The sequence below is a fragment of the Podarcis raffonei genome, chromosome 4, assembly GCF_027172205.1.
Source record: "Podarcis raffonei isolate rPodRaf1 chromosome 4, rPodRaf1.pri, whole genome shotgun sequence".
In the NCBI taxonomy this organism is placed as follows: Eukaryota; Metazoa; Chordata; class Lepidosauria; order Squamata; family Lacertidae; genus Podarcis; species Podarcis raffonei.
In genome coordinates, this window is record NC_070605.1 from 12,228,695 (window position 1) to 12,245,530 (window position 16,836).

At 46.9% G+C, this 16,836-nt stretch overlaps 1 protein-coding gene across 8 annotated transcripts in view; it reads right to left on the minus strand.

The window, feature by feature from the left end:
• Positions 1–16,836, minus strand: part of TENM4 (teneurin transmembrane protein 4) — a 680,333-nt gene that overhangs the window by 379,525 nt on the left and 283,972 nt on the right. For all 8 annotated transcript variants that reach the window (XM_053385165.1, XM_053385169.1, XM_053385167.1 and 5 more), the window contains exon 5: positions 7,244–7,532. In XM_053385165.1, coding sequence (XP_053241140.1) covers positions 7,244–7,466 — 223 coding nt within the window. In that variant the 5' untranslated portion in view covers positions 7,467–7,532. The remainder of the gene's footprint in view (positions 1–7,243; positions 7,533–16,836) is intronic.

Genomic DNA, 16,836 nt, shown 5'->3' on the forward strand with positions numbered 1-16,836 from the left:
AAGAAGAAGAGAGCAGAACATTGTGGGATGTCCGTCTAACAAGGGATAATGAAGACGTTTACCAGCAGATGTTATGTTACGTTGTGTGGACCTTCCATTGGAGATGTATCAGGGTTGGGGAGCCTGTGGCCCACCATATGTTGCCAGAATCCAGACCTCATCAGTCCCTGCCAACATGGCCGACAGCCAGGGATTATGGGAGTTTTATCCCAGCAACATGCTGGTTCTCCAACCCAGGGTGAGAGCTGAACAAGAATTTGAACATTGCGTCTCTGGTCCAAGCACAACGCTCTTGCCTACTCCAATTCAATTGATATGCTGGCTTAAAAATAAGTGTGCAGTATGTCATATGGTTGTGCTCTCCAATTCCACCCACACAATTGTGTGCGTGGATTTGAACTTGAGTTGGTGGGGAGAAGCAGCAGTACTTGCACCCTCTGGTCTGTCCTTCAGCCTCCGAAAGGTTGGAACAGACCTTGCTCAGGTACAAATGTCTGTCTGCATTATCATGAAACCTGCATTTTGCAAGGTTCTCGGCTGTGCATAGTCGCATGTGTGCAGGGTGCGTACAGCTGCACATGTGCCGACTCTCTTTCAAGATCCCGATGTGGAATTTGGGGGGGCCAGTCAGCCCGGGAAAGCCCACTTTCGGGGCTATGGTCACGCTATGCCAGAACATCATTCCAAGTCCAGTGTGTAACACACTTTCTGTATCACACAAAATGAGTCTGTTTGGAATCCGCTCAGACACCTGCCCTTGACATTTCCCACTCCAATAAGGTCACAGCAGAATCCGTTCAGCAGCAGAACAGATGTGATTGTTTAGCTGGCTAAAAATATTACCTGGGAAGAAAGGGCTCTTGAATTCGCCTCTAGTTACCTGCAGAGCTACATAATCGGTTCAAGGCAGAATAAATAAACATTTGAATATCAGTCCTGCCTCTTCAAAAGGAAGAGGAAAGTTCAGGAAAGTTGTCTTCACCAATTAGTTATTCTGTTACAAGCCCCATTTATTTATCAAATTCGTATCACTCCCCCCTCTGCCTCCTTTATTTATTTTTGTCAAACAGAATTGCAAGAGTGCAAGAGAGTACCCAGAAATCTTCTATTCTTAATCTTTTGTTCCAGCTCATTAATCCCAAATACTGCCAGGACGATCCTGTCATTTAGGTTGGGGATTACTGCTGTTGCTCTTAGTAATAGCATTATTTTATAACCCGCCCTTGACTCTTAGGTTCCAGGTGGGTCACAACAATTAAAAAATACACCATGCATAACAATATGCACCCAAGGATTGTACAAGGCCCCTTCTTCCTAACAGACTGCTGTGGATCTCACTGCTTGCGATTTTACTGCAATGTTCATCGAATCTGGGGTTCCCTCACTGCGAGAAGCCAAGTTACAGGGAACCAGGCTGAGGGCCTTTTCGGTGGTGGCACGCGCCCTGTGGAATGCCCTCCCACCAGATGTCAAAGAGGAAAACAACTACCAGACTTTTAGAAGACATCTGAAGGCGGCCCTGTTTAGGGAAGCTTTTAATGTTTAATACATTAGTGTATTTTAATAGTCTGTTGGAAGCTGCCCAGAGGGCTGGGGAAACCCAGCCAGATGGGCGGGGTATAAATAATAGATTATTATTATTAATAATAATAATAATAATAATAATAATAATAATAATAATCGAACTGTAGAGTTGGAAGGGACCCCAAATGCCATCTAGTCCAACCCCGTACAATCCAGGAATTTCAACTATGAGCCCTCCCTATACCGCTTCTTGATGTATGATCCCTGCCTTTGTTAAGTTTACACAACTATTTAAAGAAAATAAAAGAACCATACAGAGGAAAAGGAAAAGACAAGCAACGGAAACTTCTTAGAAGGGTGATCAAATGATCCACAAAAAGTTAAAGAACACCATAAAGTCTGGAGGAATGAAAAGGTCACAACTTGGCACACAAATGATAGCAGAGCCCTGTGCCGGGTGAGCCACATTATAGCAAAGAGACCCACCGAAGGACTTTCAGTCAGGATCTTGTTACCTGGGCAGGTTCATTAGGGGATGGGGTGCAGTCAGTGCTTCCCCCCCTAAAAATGTTTGAGAGTACCCCTAAACATTTTGACTCAAGAAAATCACCATTTTATAGTTCGGATCAGGAAAAATAAATACAGTAAATGGACAAAAGTACAAAGATTCACAAAATGTTTAGGGGTATGCGTACCCCTGCGTCTCCCCAGAAAAAAAGCACTGGTTGCAGTTATGTTCATACACCTGGTCTCAGTTAGGACTTTTGTGTGGGGTGCAGTTTATTTTCTCTAACAAGAAATTTCTGATACCCTTCCCACTCCCCAAGCATGTGGATACCCTGTTCCTGTATCTCACTGGCTCCATTTGGGCTACCATCCGATCAGCCACTTGAGATAGCTCCAGCTATTTAGGCGCAGAACAGCTAAGAGCAGGGGTAGGCAACCTAAGGCCCGTGGGCCGGATGCGGCCCAATCGCCTTCTCAATCCGGCCCACGGATGGTCCGGGAATCAGCGTGTTTTGACATGAGTAGAATGTGTCCTTTTATTTAGAATGCATCTCTGGGTTATTTGTGGGGCCTGCCTGGTGTTTTTACATGAGTAGAATGTGTGTTTTTATTTAAAATGCATCTCTGGGTTATTTGTGGGGCATAGGGATTCGTTCATTCCCCCCCCCCCCGAAAAATATAGTCTGGCCCACCACATGGTCTGAGGGATGGTGGACCGGCCCACGGCTGAAAAAGGTGGCCAACCCCTGGCTAAGAGGATAGAGGGGAAGTTCTTCCATAGAGAGAGTCTGCGTAAGCTGAGTTTAAGGCCCATCTAGGTTCAGGACCTTGGACAGGGACTGCAAAACTAGTTCAGGACCGTGGACAACAGCCCTGCAGCAGAGGCAGGAGATTTCAGTTGTCTCAGCAAGGTATTGAGGGCAGGTTTGTAGTTGGAGACATAGACTGTGGCTCCATTTTGGCTACTATCCTATTGGCCACTTGAGGTTGCTCTGGCTAACTTCAGCTCTTCTCCTGGTGCCGCTGCAATGTGCTTTTTGCACCAGACAAAAGCATTCTTCTTTACTCAGGCCTATGACTATTGAATAATTTATGGCCTGTAAAAGTGTGGGGGTGAAGACACTTTACTATGATGATTATTTTACTATTAGGCTGTCAGTACGCTTTTTACTCTGTTTATACTATGTTTTCATCATTGATGTTCTATAATGTGTTTTGATGATGTACATCGCCCTGGGATCTTTTGATAAAGGGCGGTATATAAATTCATTATTTTGTTGTTTAGTCATTTAGTCGTGTCCGACTCTTCATGACCCCATGGACCAGAGAACGCCAGGCACCTCTGTCCTCCACTGCCTCCCGCAGTTTGGTCAAACTCATGCTGGTAACCTCGAAAACACTATCCAACCATCTCGTCCTCTGTCGCACCCTTCTCCTTGTGCCCTCCATCTTTCCCAACATCAGGGTCTTCTCCAGGGAGTCTTCTCTTCTCATGAGGTGGCCAAAGTATTGGAGCCTCAGCTTCACAATCTGTCCTTCCAGTGAGCACTCAGGGATGATTTCCTTCAGAATGGAGAGGTTTGATCTTCTTGCAGTCCATAGGACTCTCAAGAGTCTCCTCCAGCACCAGTTCATCATCATCATCATCATCATCATCATCATCATCATCATCATCATTATTATTTCTCCTCCCCATCACCAGTGAAATGGAGGGGAGGGAGGGAGAGAGGATGCACAGCAATGATTTGCACTGAGCTCCATGCTATGGAGAGGGAAGAGAAAATGCAAGGCAGAAACGTTCTTTTGCTGGTAGCTCCGTGTTTCCAAGCTCAGGCTGCTCCACCTTTAAACCGACGGCTCCCTTCAACTCCTCCGTTTGAAAAATAGCTATGATTTTTACACTCTTTTGTGGTGTGTTATTATGTAGGTCACACCTGTGGAAGAGCTGCCTCGCCACAAGCCTGCTCCCAGCAGGGAAGGACTTTTGCAATAACACAGGTGGCACTGGGGTGCTCCACTCAGCACAAGCAACCTGGCGATTCTCTGTGTGTGTCTCTCTCTCTCTCTCTCTCTGTGTGTTGTTTTTGTTCCTTACAGGGAAGCATTTGCTTAGCTAAGAAGAAGAAGAGGAGGAGTAGTAGTTTGATTTGATATCCCGCTTTATCACTACCCTAAGGGGTCTCAAAGCGGCTAACATTCTCCTTTCCCTTCCTCCCCCACAACAAACACTCTGTGAGGTGAGTGAGGCCGAGAGACGTCAGAGAATGTGACTAGCCCAAGGTCACCCAGCAGCTGTATGTGGAGGAGTGGGGAAGCGAACCCAGTTCACCAGATTACGAGTCTACCGCTCTTAACCACTACACCACAAGAAGAGCCTGCAGGACCAGGCCAATGGCCCATTCCAGCCCAGCATCCTGCTCTCACAGCACCTGTGGGAAATTTCCAAACAGGATCCGAGCACAAGAGCAACTCTCCCCACTGCTGTGGTTCCCAGCAACCGGTATTCAGAAGCATTGCTGCCTCCAATTGTGGAGGCAGAACATAGCCACCCCCCATGGCTAGTAGCCATCGATAGCCCTCTTCCCCCATGAATTAGTCCAATCTGCTTTTAAAGTCATCTCGGTTCATGACCATCACTGTCTCCTGTGGGAGTGGGTTCCAAAGTTTAAATTTCTTTTCCCTGCCATGAATCCATTGGATATCTGCAAGCACTATTTAGTGCTTCTGCGCATGCACGACCGCCGAAACCCGGAAGTAACCCATTCCGGTACTTCCGGATTTTGGCAGTCTGCAACCCGAAAAAATGCAACCTGAAGCGGCTGTAACCCAAGGTATTACTGTAGTTAATTTTTCTTTCTTTTCTTCATCCCTTTTTCTGTTTTCCTGTTTTAAATTGGCATGATTTCTTTGTTTCTTTTGTGGAAAAGCTTCAGTTAAAGTTGACTATTAGAAAAAGAGAAACGCCTTTTCTCTATGCTCTTTCTATGCGCTATTGATATCAACTTCCCCATAGGTAGAGGCGAAGTTGCAGGGAGCGCCAGGCCCAAAGGACGCGCTAATAATTGCACGGAGGGGGTTGTAGAGGAAAGGCTGGTGCAACTCTCCCCGCAACCACACAACCCCCCCCCAGCCATTATTTGAAACAAGTAGTCTAGCATGAGAACAGGAGCTGAGGGTGAACTTCACACCTTTTTTAATTACCTAAGACAGATTAAGCTTCCTGACAGCATTGACAGGCTTGGGGATAGCCACTCTGCCAATTTTGCAGAGCCGGTCGAGAGAACAAGGAGTGAGCCTATGATAAATTAATCCGGATAACACCACTGGGCCTCCTTGCAAGAGAAGCAGCCATCCCATTTCACCACCTCGCAGCTGCAAGAGGATGGAGAGGAGCTAATGAAACAGAGAAAGCTGCACCGCCCTTGAAGTTTACCTGCGGGATCAGCTCAGCAAGGTTTCCCCCTCTTATCATTTGAAGCTAACTTGGTGTCAGGATTCTGGGCCCCAGGGAGACCTGTTTGGAGGAAAGGCCTCTGCTGCTTTGCTGAACTGATTTCTGCTCCAGATATGGGACGGTTATAAGTGGCAATTCCTGCTCCTGTTTCCCTTTTTAGTCAGTGTTCTCTCACATCCCTAACCTCCTCAGCCAAATAATTCCTTCTTCCCTCATAATAATAATAATAATAATAATAATAATAATAATAATAATAATTTATTTGTACCCCGCCCATCTGGCTGGGTTTCCCCAGCCACTCTGGGCGGCTTCCAACAAAGATTAAAAATACATTAAAATGTCACACATTAAAAACTTCCCTGAACAGGGCTGCCTTCAAATGTCTTCTAAAAGTCAGATACTAGTTTATTTCCTTGACATCTGATGGGAGGGCGTTCCACAGGGCGGGCGCCAATACTGAGAAGGCCCTCTGCTTGGTTCCCTGTAGCTTTGCTTCTCGCAATGAGGGAACCGCCAGAAGGCCCTCGGCGCTGGACCTCAGCGTCCGGGCAGAACGATGGGGGTGGAGACACTCCTTCAGGTATACTGGGACGAGACGCTCCTTCAGGTATATTCAGTCTCATTTTGCCTGACCCCTCCATTGCAGGAATCACAGCACAATGTCATTGTTTTTTGATTTTTCTAGATGTTATAAATCAGTGGTTCCCAATGAGTTAAGTTCTGCAGACTCCCTGTTTCCCCCCCAAAAGCAGACCCCTGACTTTTGAAAAGGTTGATATCTCTCTGGTAGTTTTGTTATGTGAATGGTGCCACCATAAAGGTAAAAGGTAAAGGACGGTTAAGTCCAGTCAAAGGCGACTATGGGGTTGCGGCACTCATCTCGCTTTCAGGCCAAGAGAGCCGGCGTTTGTCCACAGACCACTTTCCGGGTCATGTGGCCAGCAGGACTAAACCACTTCTGGCGCAATGGGACACCGTGATGGAAACCAGAGTGCACGGAAACGCCGTTTACCTTCCCGCTGCAGCAGACTCTGGGGTTGCGGCGCTCATCTCGCTTTAGTGGCCGAGGGAGCCAGCGTACAGCTTCTGGGTCATGTGGCCAGCATGACTAAGCCGCTTCTGGCAAACCAGAGCAGCACACGGAAACGCCATTTACCTTCCCGCCAGAGCGGTACCTATTTATCTACTTGCACTGGTGTGCTTTCGAACTGCTAGGTTGGCAGGAGCTGGGACCGAGCAACGGGAGCTCACCCCGTCGCGGGGATTCGAATTGCCAACCATCTGATCGGCAAGCTCTAGGCTCAGTGGTTTAGCCCACAGCACCACCCGCGTCCCTGCCACCATATACTCTGACATGTCCCAGTGCCGTGTGTGTGACCTGCCATGAGATCATGGTGACTAAAAAGTGAGCATTTTGGGGCACTGCGATCTCGCACGAGAGCACGCCCCCCCAAATGGAATGTCCCAATTTGGGACAGTGCCATGTGCCTCCTGGGTGGGTCATGCAGACCCCTTGGGGTCCGTGGACCACCAATTGGAAACTACTGTTCCAAATATTTTTGGATGGTGCTTCAAGGTTATAAATATGCTTTTTTTTCATTTTATGTTAAATGTTTGGTTTTCACGTTTGGGAGTTTTACCGCCTGGGCTACTTTGGGTGGAAAGGCAGTCCAGGAATGTTCAGGAATAGATGGGAAAAACTTTGAGCTCCCTCTCCAACCACCCAACTTCAAGGAGGCCAGGGTGCAAGGACCGTACCTGTTCGGCAGTACTCATCCACTTCCTGGTGCACCATTTCTTTCACCCGGTTGCCGTATGTCAGCCTGGAGTCCTGGTCGTAAGCCTTCAGAGTCTCGCTGGAGCTGTACGACTTCTGAGGTATCTTGCTGTCCTCGCTCTCTGCGGACGAGCTGGTGTAGCGGCGCTCTGCATCCCGGCGCCTGGTCAGAGAACGATACGGCTTCCTTTCTTTCACATCCATGGCCCTCTCGTCTCTGTCTTCAACATCAAAGAAACGGCGTCCGTGAGGCAATCAGATCGGAATGTTCTGGAAGGGAAAACCAACCATCTTTTACAGTGTGTTCTGTATAAGGACGCGGTAAGCTATTAAGTAGGACTACTGGTCCATTTTTTATAGTATATGCTCCCGATAAACAAATCAAGCGTGCTCCTATCTGCTACCTTGTTATTTTGGAATTAATATTTCAAACCCTTTTTTTGGCAGGGCACACCACTAGACCTCATGAAAGTGGCATTTGGCTTGGTCATTTTCAAGTTTACGGTCAAAGCATCTGACTTTCGAGCACAGGAGCGAATTCCCCCTCCAACGGCTGCTTCCACAAGGCCTGCTCTATAGGAAGATTTCCCCATGGCACAAAAACCCATGTGTCATGCCAGCATCTACAAAGCCGATCTCTGCAATTGCCATTAGTGACTGTGTAATAAGTGAAGCAGCAACAAAGGAAAGCATAAAAACCTACCAGGAAATGAAGAGCATTCCTACCAAATGAGTTATATGAAAAATTTTCCCTCATAAAAAACGTGTTGGAAAACCTAAAGTTTCTGATCTGGAACACGTCGCTTCATGGATTATATAGAATCCAATAATCTGTTGCCTCGCCATCCTCTCATTGGGTTCCAAAGCGGCATTCCACATAAACGTCAGGAAAAGACGTTAACAAATTCAAATCTGGGACTAGACATTGCAGGCGTTTAAAAATACCTGTGTCTAGTAGTTGGTCCCCACAATCGCCCCTGTGGTGATCACACAGGGTCCCCGGACGTTTAACGGTCTATTGATCCCTGTGCCACCACTGTGCTCGCTTCCCCGCTGCCACCAACCAGTTACTCTCTGGTAAAACACTGAGTCCAGACAGTTGTTAAAAGTGAACCAAAAAAACCCACACCAAGTTTATTTTACAAACATTAACAAGTTTATGGTTTCTTAGATAATATTCCTGTCAGTATCTTAACTTTAGTTTCTTTACCGGCCTATACCTTCCTAATACCTTCAGACTGATTATCTCAACTGTTTAACTGACTCCTCTTAACAAATTCTCTCACACCAGAGTAGCCCAACCCACAGACTTATCTTCCCTCTCTCCTCTAACTCCAGACTGTCTTCTCAACCACTCTAACTCCTCTTAACAAATTCTCTGTGCTTAAACCTTATACACAGTTAACTCTGCCCCTTGGGTTCCCATTGGTTAGTCATTTTACAATTAGTTAAACCTTTCCTTATGAACCCAGTATGATGTCACACACCTAGGAGGGCAAACGCCACAGCCCCCTCCCAGATGTCTAGGGAAACTCAGTGTGTGACATGATGTCATCAGCCCATGGCTTCGCTTGCCTTATCAGCCCTGCAAAAAGTCAGGTGGCAACCTTTACACCTGATTTGGTCTGATCGCCGAAGAATTGATGCTTTTGAATTATGGTGCTGGAGGAGACTCTTAAGAGTCCCATGGACTGCAAGAAGATCAAACCTATCCATTCTGAAAGAAATCAGCCCTGAGTGCTCACTGGAAGGCCAGATCCTGAAGCTGATGCTCCAAGACTTTGGCCACCTCATGAGAAGAGAAGACTCCCTGGAAAAGACCCTGATGTTGGGAAAGATGGAGGGCACAAGGAGAAGGGGACGACAGAGGATGAGATGGTTGGACAGTGTTCTCCAAGCTACCAGCATGAGTTTGACCAAACTGCGGGAGGCAGTGGAAGACAGGAGTGCCTGGCGTGCTCTGGTCCATGGGGTCACAAAGAGTCGGACACGACTAAATGACTAAACAACAACAACAACAACAACAACAACAACAACAACAGATTGGTTTGCTTCCAGTGGTGGCTGGGGCCTATTAGCTATGGTAAGGGGAGGCAGGGAGCGTAGCGTAGGGGTGCCAGGGAAGCCGTTGCCCCAGAAGCATGGGGCACAAACTTGGTGCCCCCACAGAGATCCTCGTTGTGCCAGCCCTGCCTGGCTCCAGCAGTGAGGGTTGGGGATCGTGGAATATGCCCTCCGCCATTTGTGTCCTGTCCCTGCGGTGTCGGTGGTGAGAGTTAGGTGAGCATGCTCAGCGCCCGCCCCAGGTGCTGGCAAACGGCGCCACGCCCCTGGCAGGGAGTTTGACAGTAGTTGGCACCAGAAACAATGGTCAGCAGAGCCATCTAATTCTAGTTTTGTCCCCATCCTCTTCCTCCCCGCTGAGTTCTATAAGGGCCACTCTGAGGCACGGGAGGGGGGTTCTACCACATGCAGTTTTGCCACGCCACATGCCTGGGCTGGTTGTCAGGAATTTGGCAGGCAGGTGGGAGATGAAGGTTGATGGGTGCAGTGCCCCCTTTGCCCTAACATAGCAGCCTCCAGTGTTTAGTTTCATGCCGATGACATGGGGCTGCCTGGGCAAATTGTTCAGAAATGTCAGCATATGTTCTCTGCAAACAGGGACAAAAGTCAGCTTCTACACTGTAGCTAGAATTCTGATGGGACCCACTTTCAGACCACATCACACCTATTTAATAAATAACAATGATAAAGATAATAATTTATTCATACCCCACCCATCTGGGTGGCTCCCAACAGAATATTAAAAACACAATAAAACATCAATTAGTTTCTGGGCTGAATTCAAAGTGCTGGGTTTTGAATCTGAATTTTAGTGGGGTGGGGTTGGGTTGTTTATACAGATATATATATCACCTGTGCATTTTCTCCAAGGAGCTCAAGGTGGTGTGCGTGAATATAATTATAATTATAATAATTTTTTTATTTATACCCCACCCATCTGGCTGGGTTTCCCAAGCCACTCTGGGTGACTCCCAACAGAATATTAAAAACACAATAAAACATCGAACGTTAAAAAATTCCCTGAACAGGGCTGCCTTCAGATGTCTTCTGAAAGTTGGATAGTTGTTTATTTCCTTGACATCTGGTGGGAGGGCATTCCACAGGGCAGGCGCCACTACCGAGAAGGCCCTCTGCCTGGTTCCCTGAAACCTCACTTCACACAGGGAGGGAACCGCCAGAAGGCCCTCGGAGCTGGACCAACGATGGGGGTGGAGATGCTCCTTCAGGTATACTGAATATTTAGCATATTCCGCTTCCAGTTTGTTTCTGTGCCCTGTTCTTACATCAAAAGCCCTAAACCTGCAGCCCTCTAGATGTTGTATGGGCTCCCAAACAGCATGGCCAATGGTCAGGGATGATGGGAGCTGTAGTCCAGCAATATCTGGGGGCCACATGCTCCTCATCTCTGGCCTAAATAGCTGGGAACCTGGCTATGTAAAAGTCACCCACATGTTGAATTTGCTCAATGAGACTCATTTCTGTGTCCCACCACCCTCCAAAGTACATTGGATGGGTGCTTGGGAGAGGGTCCACTTTGGCCAATGGCACCTTCTTATGTTCTTATGCAAAAGGGGTGGAGGGGAAGAGCTGGACATTGGGATGTCACGAGCCACTGAGAAGACACTTTCGTCAGCAGCTGAATAGGCAATATCCCCAGTAAGCTGGGCACTCTTCACAGAAACCCAAAGCTTAGCAGATTTATTATAACACCGAGCCCCCTGTGAGCAAAATAGCTCTGCAGATATCCCTGGACAGGACTTTGGAAAATTGCAACATTTTTAAACACAGAAGGAGCGAGTTAATGCTGTAGGAATGCTTCATAAATTCATGCACGGCTAGGGGAGGTGTTTTAGCCGTTGCAATGTAGGCAGTCAGAGAACTTAGATCCCTGCTTGCTCTTTAAGGATTTCAGCTGGGAGCAGTGGAGAAGACCTTATTCAAGAGTTTCAAGAGTCGCAGGCAGTCCGGGTGGACAATAGTGAGCTACTCTCAGTAGAAAGCAGTTTTGTATGCAAGAGGAGAACGTAAGAATAGCCTGCAGGATCAAGACAATGGCAATCTACTCCAGCATCCTGTTCTCTGCTCAATCCACCAGAGCCTGTCTTCACATGCAGGGTTTGAGACCCATCGACTATCCTCACCTGGTTTAGCCAGCCTGGGGTGTGGCTGCTGTTGCTTGCTGACAGCTTCTAGGAGCCACTACATTAGGGTATGATATATAGGATGTATATATAGGATATATAGGATAGTATAGTTAAAGCTATGGTTTTCCCAGTACAGTGGTGCCTCGCAAGACGAAAAACCCGCAAGACGAAAGGGTTTTCCGTTGCGGAGGCGCTCCGCAAGACGAATTTCCCTATGGGCTTGCTTCGCAAGACGAAAACGTCTTGCGAGTCTTGCCATTTTTCCCTGCTTCCCCCCCTTTTTCAAAGCCGCTAAGCCGCTAACAGCCTTTTAACAGCTTAGCCGCTAAGCCCACTAAGCCGCTAATAGCGCTAAATCGCTAATAGTGCTAATCCGCTTAGCTGCTAATGGGGTTGCTTCGCAAGACGAAAAAACCGCTAGACGAAGAGAATCGCGGAACGGATTCTTTTCGTCTTGCGAGGCACCACTGTAGTGATGTATGGAAGTGAGAGCTGGACCATAAAGAAGGCTGATTGCCAAAGAACTGATGCTTTTGAATTATGGTGCTGGAGGAGACTCTTGAGAGTCCCATGGACTGCAAGAAGATCAAACCTATTCATTCTGAAGGAAATCAGCCCTGAGTGCTCACTGGAAGGACAGATCCTGAAGCTGAAGCTCCAATACTCTGGCCACCTGATGAGAAGAGAAGACTCCCTGGAGAAGGCCCTGATGTTGGGAAAGATGGAGGGCACAAAAAGGGGACGACAGAGGACAAGATGGTTGGACAGTGTTCTCGAAGCTACCAGCATGAGTTTGACCAAAGTGCGGGAGGCAGTGGAAGACAGGAGTGCCTGGCGTGCTCTGGTCCATGGGGTCACGAAGAGTCGGACACGACTAAACGACTAAACAACAACAACAATATATAGGATGTGACATAAGCACACGCTGGTACTTTGTGAACTCTCCCTAGCCATTGGCTGAGTTAAACTATCAGCACAGAGAGCGTAGGGGACAACAGATGCTGGGAACTCTTTCTGTGACCCATAGGGGGTCAATTGTTGATGCACAACCTCTGTGCATGGCCTTTCTTGGGCCAAAGACTGGGAAAAGAACCAGAAAGATCCAGGGAAGCCAAATTATTGATGCCTGTGGGTATTACCGCCTTTGACAGAATGTGAAGTTCTTAAGCATGTTATTTGCAGTCCTGGATTACACACATTGCAAACATTTGCGCAAAAGAGCCCAAAGTGCTCACAGACTAAGGCTATGCCTTAGGCTACTTCTAGACAAATTGGCTATTTACTGAAGACCTAATCCTGGACTGCAAAGACCAATTTCATTAAGATCATTAAGCAAACAGTCTGTGAGCACCTAGAAAGGAATGCTGTGATCACCAATAGTCAGCATGGATTTCTGAAAAATAAGTCATGTCAGACTAACCTGATCTCGTTTTTTGACAGAATTACAAGCCTGGTAGATGAAGGGAATGCAGTGGATGTAGCCTACCTTGATTTCAGCAAGGCATTTGACAAGGTGCCCCATGATATTCTTGTAAAGAAGCTGGTAAAATGCGGTCTTGACTATGCTACCACTCAGTGGATTTGTAACTGGCTGACTGACCGAACCCAAAGGGTGCTCATCAATGGTTCCTCTTCATCCTGGAAAAGAGTGACTAGTGGGGTGCCACAGGGTTGTGTCTTGGGCCCGGTCTTATTGAACATCTTTATCAACGACTTGGATGATGGACTCAAGGGCATCCTGATCAAATTTGCAGATGACACCAAACTGGGAGGGGTGGCTAACACCCCAGAGGACAGGATCACTCTTCAAAACGACCTTGACAGATTAGAGAACTGGGCCAAAACAAACAAGATGAACTTTAACAGGGAGAAATGTAAAGTATTGCACTTGGGCAAAAAAAATGAGAGGCACAAATACAAGATGGGGGACACCTGGCTTGAGAGCAGTACATGTGAAAAGGATCTAGGAGTCTTGGTTGACCACAAACTTGACATGAGCCAACAGTGTGATGCGGCAGCTAAAAAAGCCAATGCAATTCTGGGCTGCATCAATAGGAGTATAGCATCTAGATCAAGGGAAGGAATAGTGCCACTGTATTCTGCTCTGGTCAGACCTCACCTGGAGTACTGTGACCAGTTCTGGGCACCACAGTTCAAGAAGGACACTGACAAACTGGAACGTGTCCAGAGGAGGGCAACCAAAATGGTCAAAGGCCTGGAAACGATGCCTTATGAGGAACGGCTAAGGGAGCTGGGCATGTTTAGCCTGGAGAAGAGGAGGTTAAGGGGTGATATGATAGCCATGTTCAAATATATAAAAGGATGTCACATAGAGGAGGGAGAAAGGTTGTTTTCTGCTGCTCCAGAGAAGCGGACACGGAGCAATGGATCCAAACTACAAGAAAGAAGATTCCACCTAAACATTAGGAAGAACTTCCTGACAGTAAGAGCTGTTCGACAGTGGAATTTGCTGCCAAGGAGTGTGGTGGAGTCTCCTTCTTTGGAGGTCTTTAAGCAGAGGCTTGACAACCATATGTCAGGAGTGCTCTGATGGTGTTTCCTGCTTGGCAGGGGGTTGGACTCGATGGCCCTTGTGGTCTCTTCCAACTCTATGATTCTATGATTCTATGATTTCCTTGATAACGTGTTGTTTTTAAGCAAATCTTTCCTTCAACACCCGGTATAGAACAATGCATGAAAACGAACGCCGCATAAGAAAATCTCTGATCTCTCGGCACAGAAAGAGACAAATACTGATTTTTTAAAAAACTCAGCAGGGCTAAACTTCAAACCGAAGTTTATTACCGTGCAAGTTATACATATGAAGAGAAGCATGGGCCACAGATTGATTTTCGATTTTCTATGGGCCTTATTTTTAGACCTTCTCCTGGAGAGGGATAATCAGAGCGCACAGTAAGACAAGAGCAATTGATTAATGAGCATAGCCCCTGCTGTGTCCAAAGCTTAACTTTCAATTAGGCTGCCGGCGGCCACACTTTTGCCTTACATATATAATAGTTGCAGGGGCAGAGATGGGGGAAAATATACAGAGAAAAACAGGGTGAATTAGAGAGCCTAAGAATTTCCCTTTCTGCCCTGCACCTGCCACATGCTGCCCTGTTTCTGTTCCACTGCAATTCCGCCAAAACCAATGTTACTCGTTTTCGCTGCCCCCGGTGGTGAAATGTTGTAACACATGTAATTTATTGAATTAATTATGTGCATTGCAATGCCACTATGTTATTTCACCCCATTCACTTCAATGCAAACATCAAGCAAATGGAGAGGAAGCAGAACAAATTACATTATCGCTTGTGGGCTGAAAGCAGCAACCTTGTTTGAAATTGTTTTTAATATTGTTCTAAATGTGGTAACCTGCCCTGGGGCCTTAGGGTGAAGGGCAGGTAATAAACAAACATACATTTATGTCCTTCGTTGGGGGAACATTGCAGAACAGCTGACAGAATGGGATGATGGATGGATGGTCCTGTATAAATCCAGTATTGAAGCGATGATTCTTCAACATCAACTTTGTTGGTAAAATGCGATCTTGACTATGCTACCACTCAGTGGATTTGTAACTGGCTGACTGACCGAACCCAAAGGGTGCTCATCAATGGTTCTTCTTCATCCTGGAGAAGAGTGACTAGTGGGGTGCCACAGGGTTCTGTCTTGGGCCCGGTCTTATTGAACATCTTTATCAACGACTTGGATGATGGACTCAAGGGCATCCTGATCAAATTTGCAGATGACACCAAACTGGGAGGGGTGGCTAACACCCCAGAGGACAGGATCACACTTCAAAACGACCTTGACAGATTAGAGAACTGGGCCAAAACAAACAAGATGAACTTTAACAGGGAGAAATGTAAAGTATTGCACTTGGGCAAAAAAATGAGAGGCACAAATACAAGATGGGGGACACCTGGCTTGAGAGCAGTACATGTGAAAAGGATCTAGGAGTCTTGGTTGACCACAAACTTGACATGAGCCAACAGTGTGATGCGGCAGCTAAAAAAGCCAATGCAATTCTGGGCTGCATCAATAGGAGTATAGCATCTAGATCAAGGGAAGGAATAGTGCCACTGTATTCTGCTCTGGTCAGACCTCACCTGGAGTACTGTGACCAGTTCTGGGCACCACAGTTCAAGAAGGACACTGACAAACTGGAATGTGTCCAGAGGAGGGCAACCAAAATGGTCAAAGGCCTGGAAACGATGCCTTATGAGGAACGCCTAAGGGAGCTGGGCATGTTTAGCCTGGAGAAGAGGAGGTTAAGGGGTGATATGATAGCCATGTTCAAATATATAAAAGGATGTCATATAGAGGAGGGAGAAAGGTTGTTTTCTGCTGCTCCAGAGAAGCGGACACGGAGCAATGGATCCAAACTACAAGAAAGAAGATTCCACCTAAACATTAGGAAGAACTTCCTGACAGTAAGAGCTGTTCGACAGTGGAATTTGCTGCCAAGGAGTGTGGTGGAGTCTCCTTCTTTGGAGGTCTTTAAGCAGAGGCTTGACAACCATATGTCAGGAGTGCTCTGATGGTGTTTCCTGCTTGGCAGGGGGTTGGACTCGGTGGCCCTTGGGGTCTATTCCAACTCTATTAATCTTTGATTCTTTGATTCTATGACTGGTCATGTTGTGCTGATGCCTGATTATCGTCTTCCAAAGCAACTACTCTATTCCCAACTTGAAAATGGAAAGCATAATGCTTTCAACAAAAGAGGTTTAAAGACTCTCTCAAGGCACATCTAAAAAAATGTAGTATAAACACCGACAACTGGGAAACACTTGCCTGCGAGCGCTCCAACTGGAGAGCAGCCTTTAACAAAGGTGTCATGGGCTTTGAAGACACTCGAACTCAGGACGCAAGGGAGAAACATGCTAAGAGGAAGGCATGCTTGGCAAACCCTCACCATGATCAATACCCGCCCAGAAACCAATGTCCCCACTGTGGAAGGACGTGTGGATCCAGAATTGGCCTCCATGGTCACTTAGGAACTCACTGTTAAAACCGTGTTTATGGAAGACAATCTTACTAGGCTACGAGGCATCGCCAAAGACGAAGATAAACCCAGCACAAATGCACCAGTGACATGCTGCAGAATACACCCATGATAAAACAGCAGCTTGAAGATGTCTACAGTCTAGCAACATCTGGAGGGCTTCGTTTTGGCTACCTCTGAGCTAAAAAGCCCATCCTCCTCCTTTTAAACAGTGCTGAGACAGCTACTAAAACATTCCAGGCCTGCTTTTTAAGTTCAGCTCATGGTCTCGCATTCCCTCCTTTGTTTTCTGCCAGAGCTAGAAAGAAGTCAGTCAAGGGAGACATCTTTTAAATCGCGAAAGGTTATAGCTCAAGCT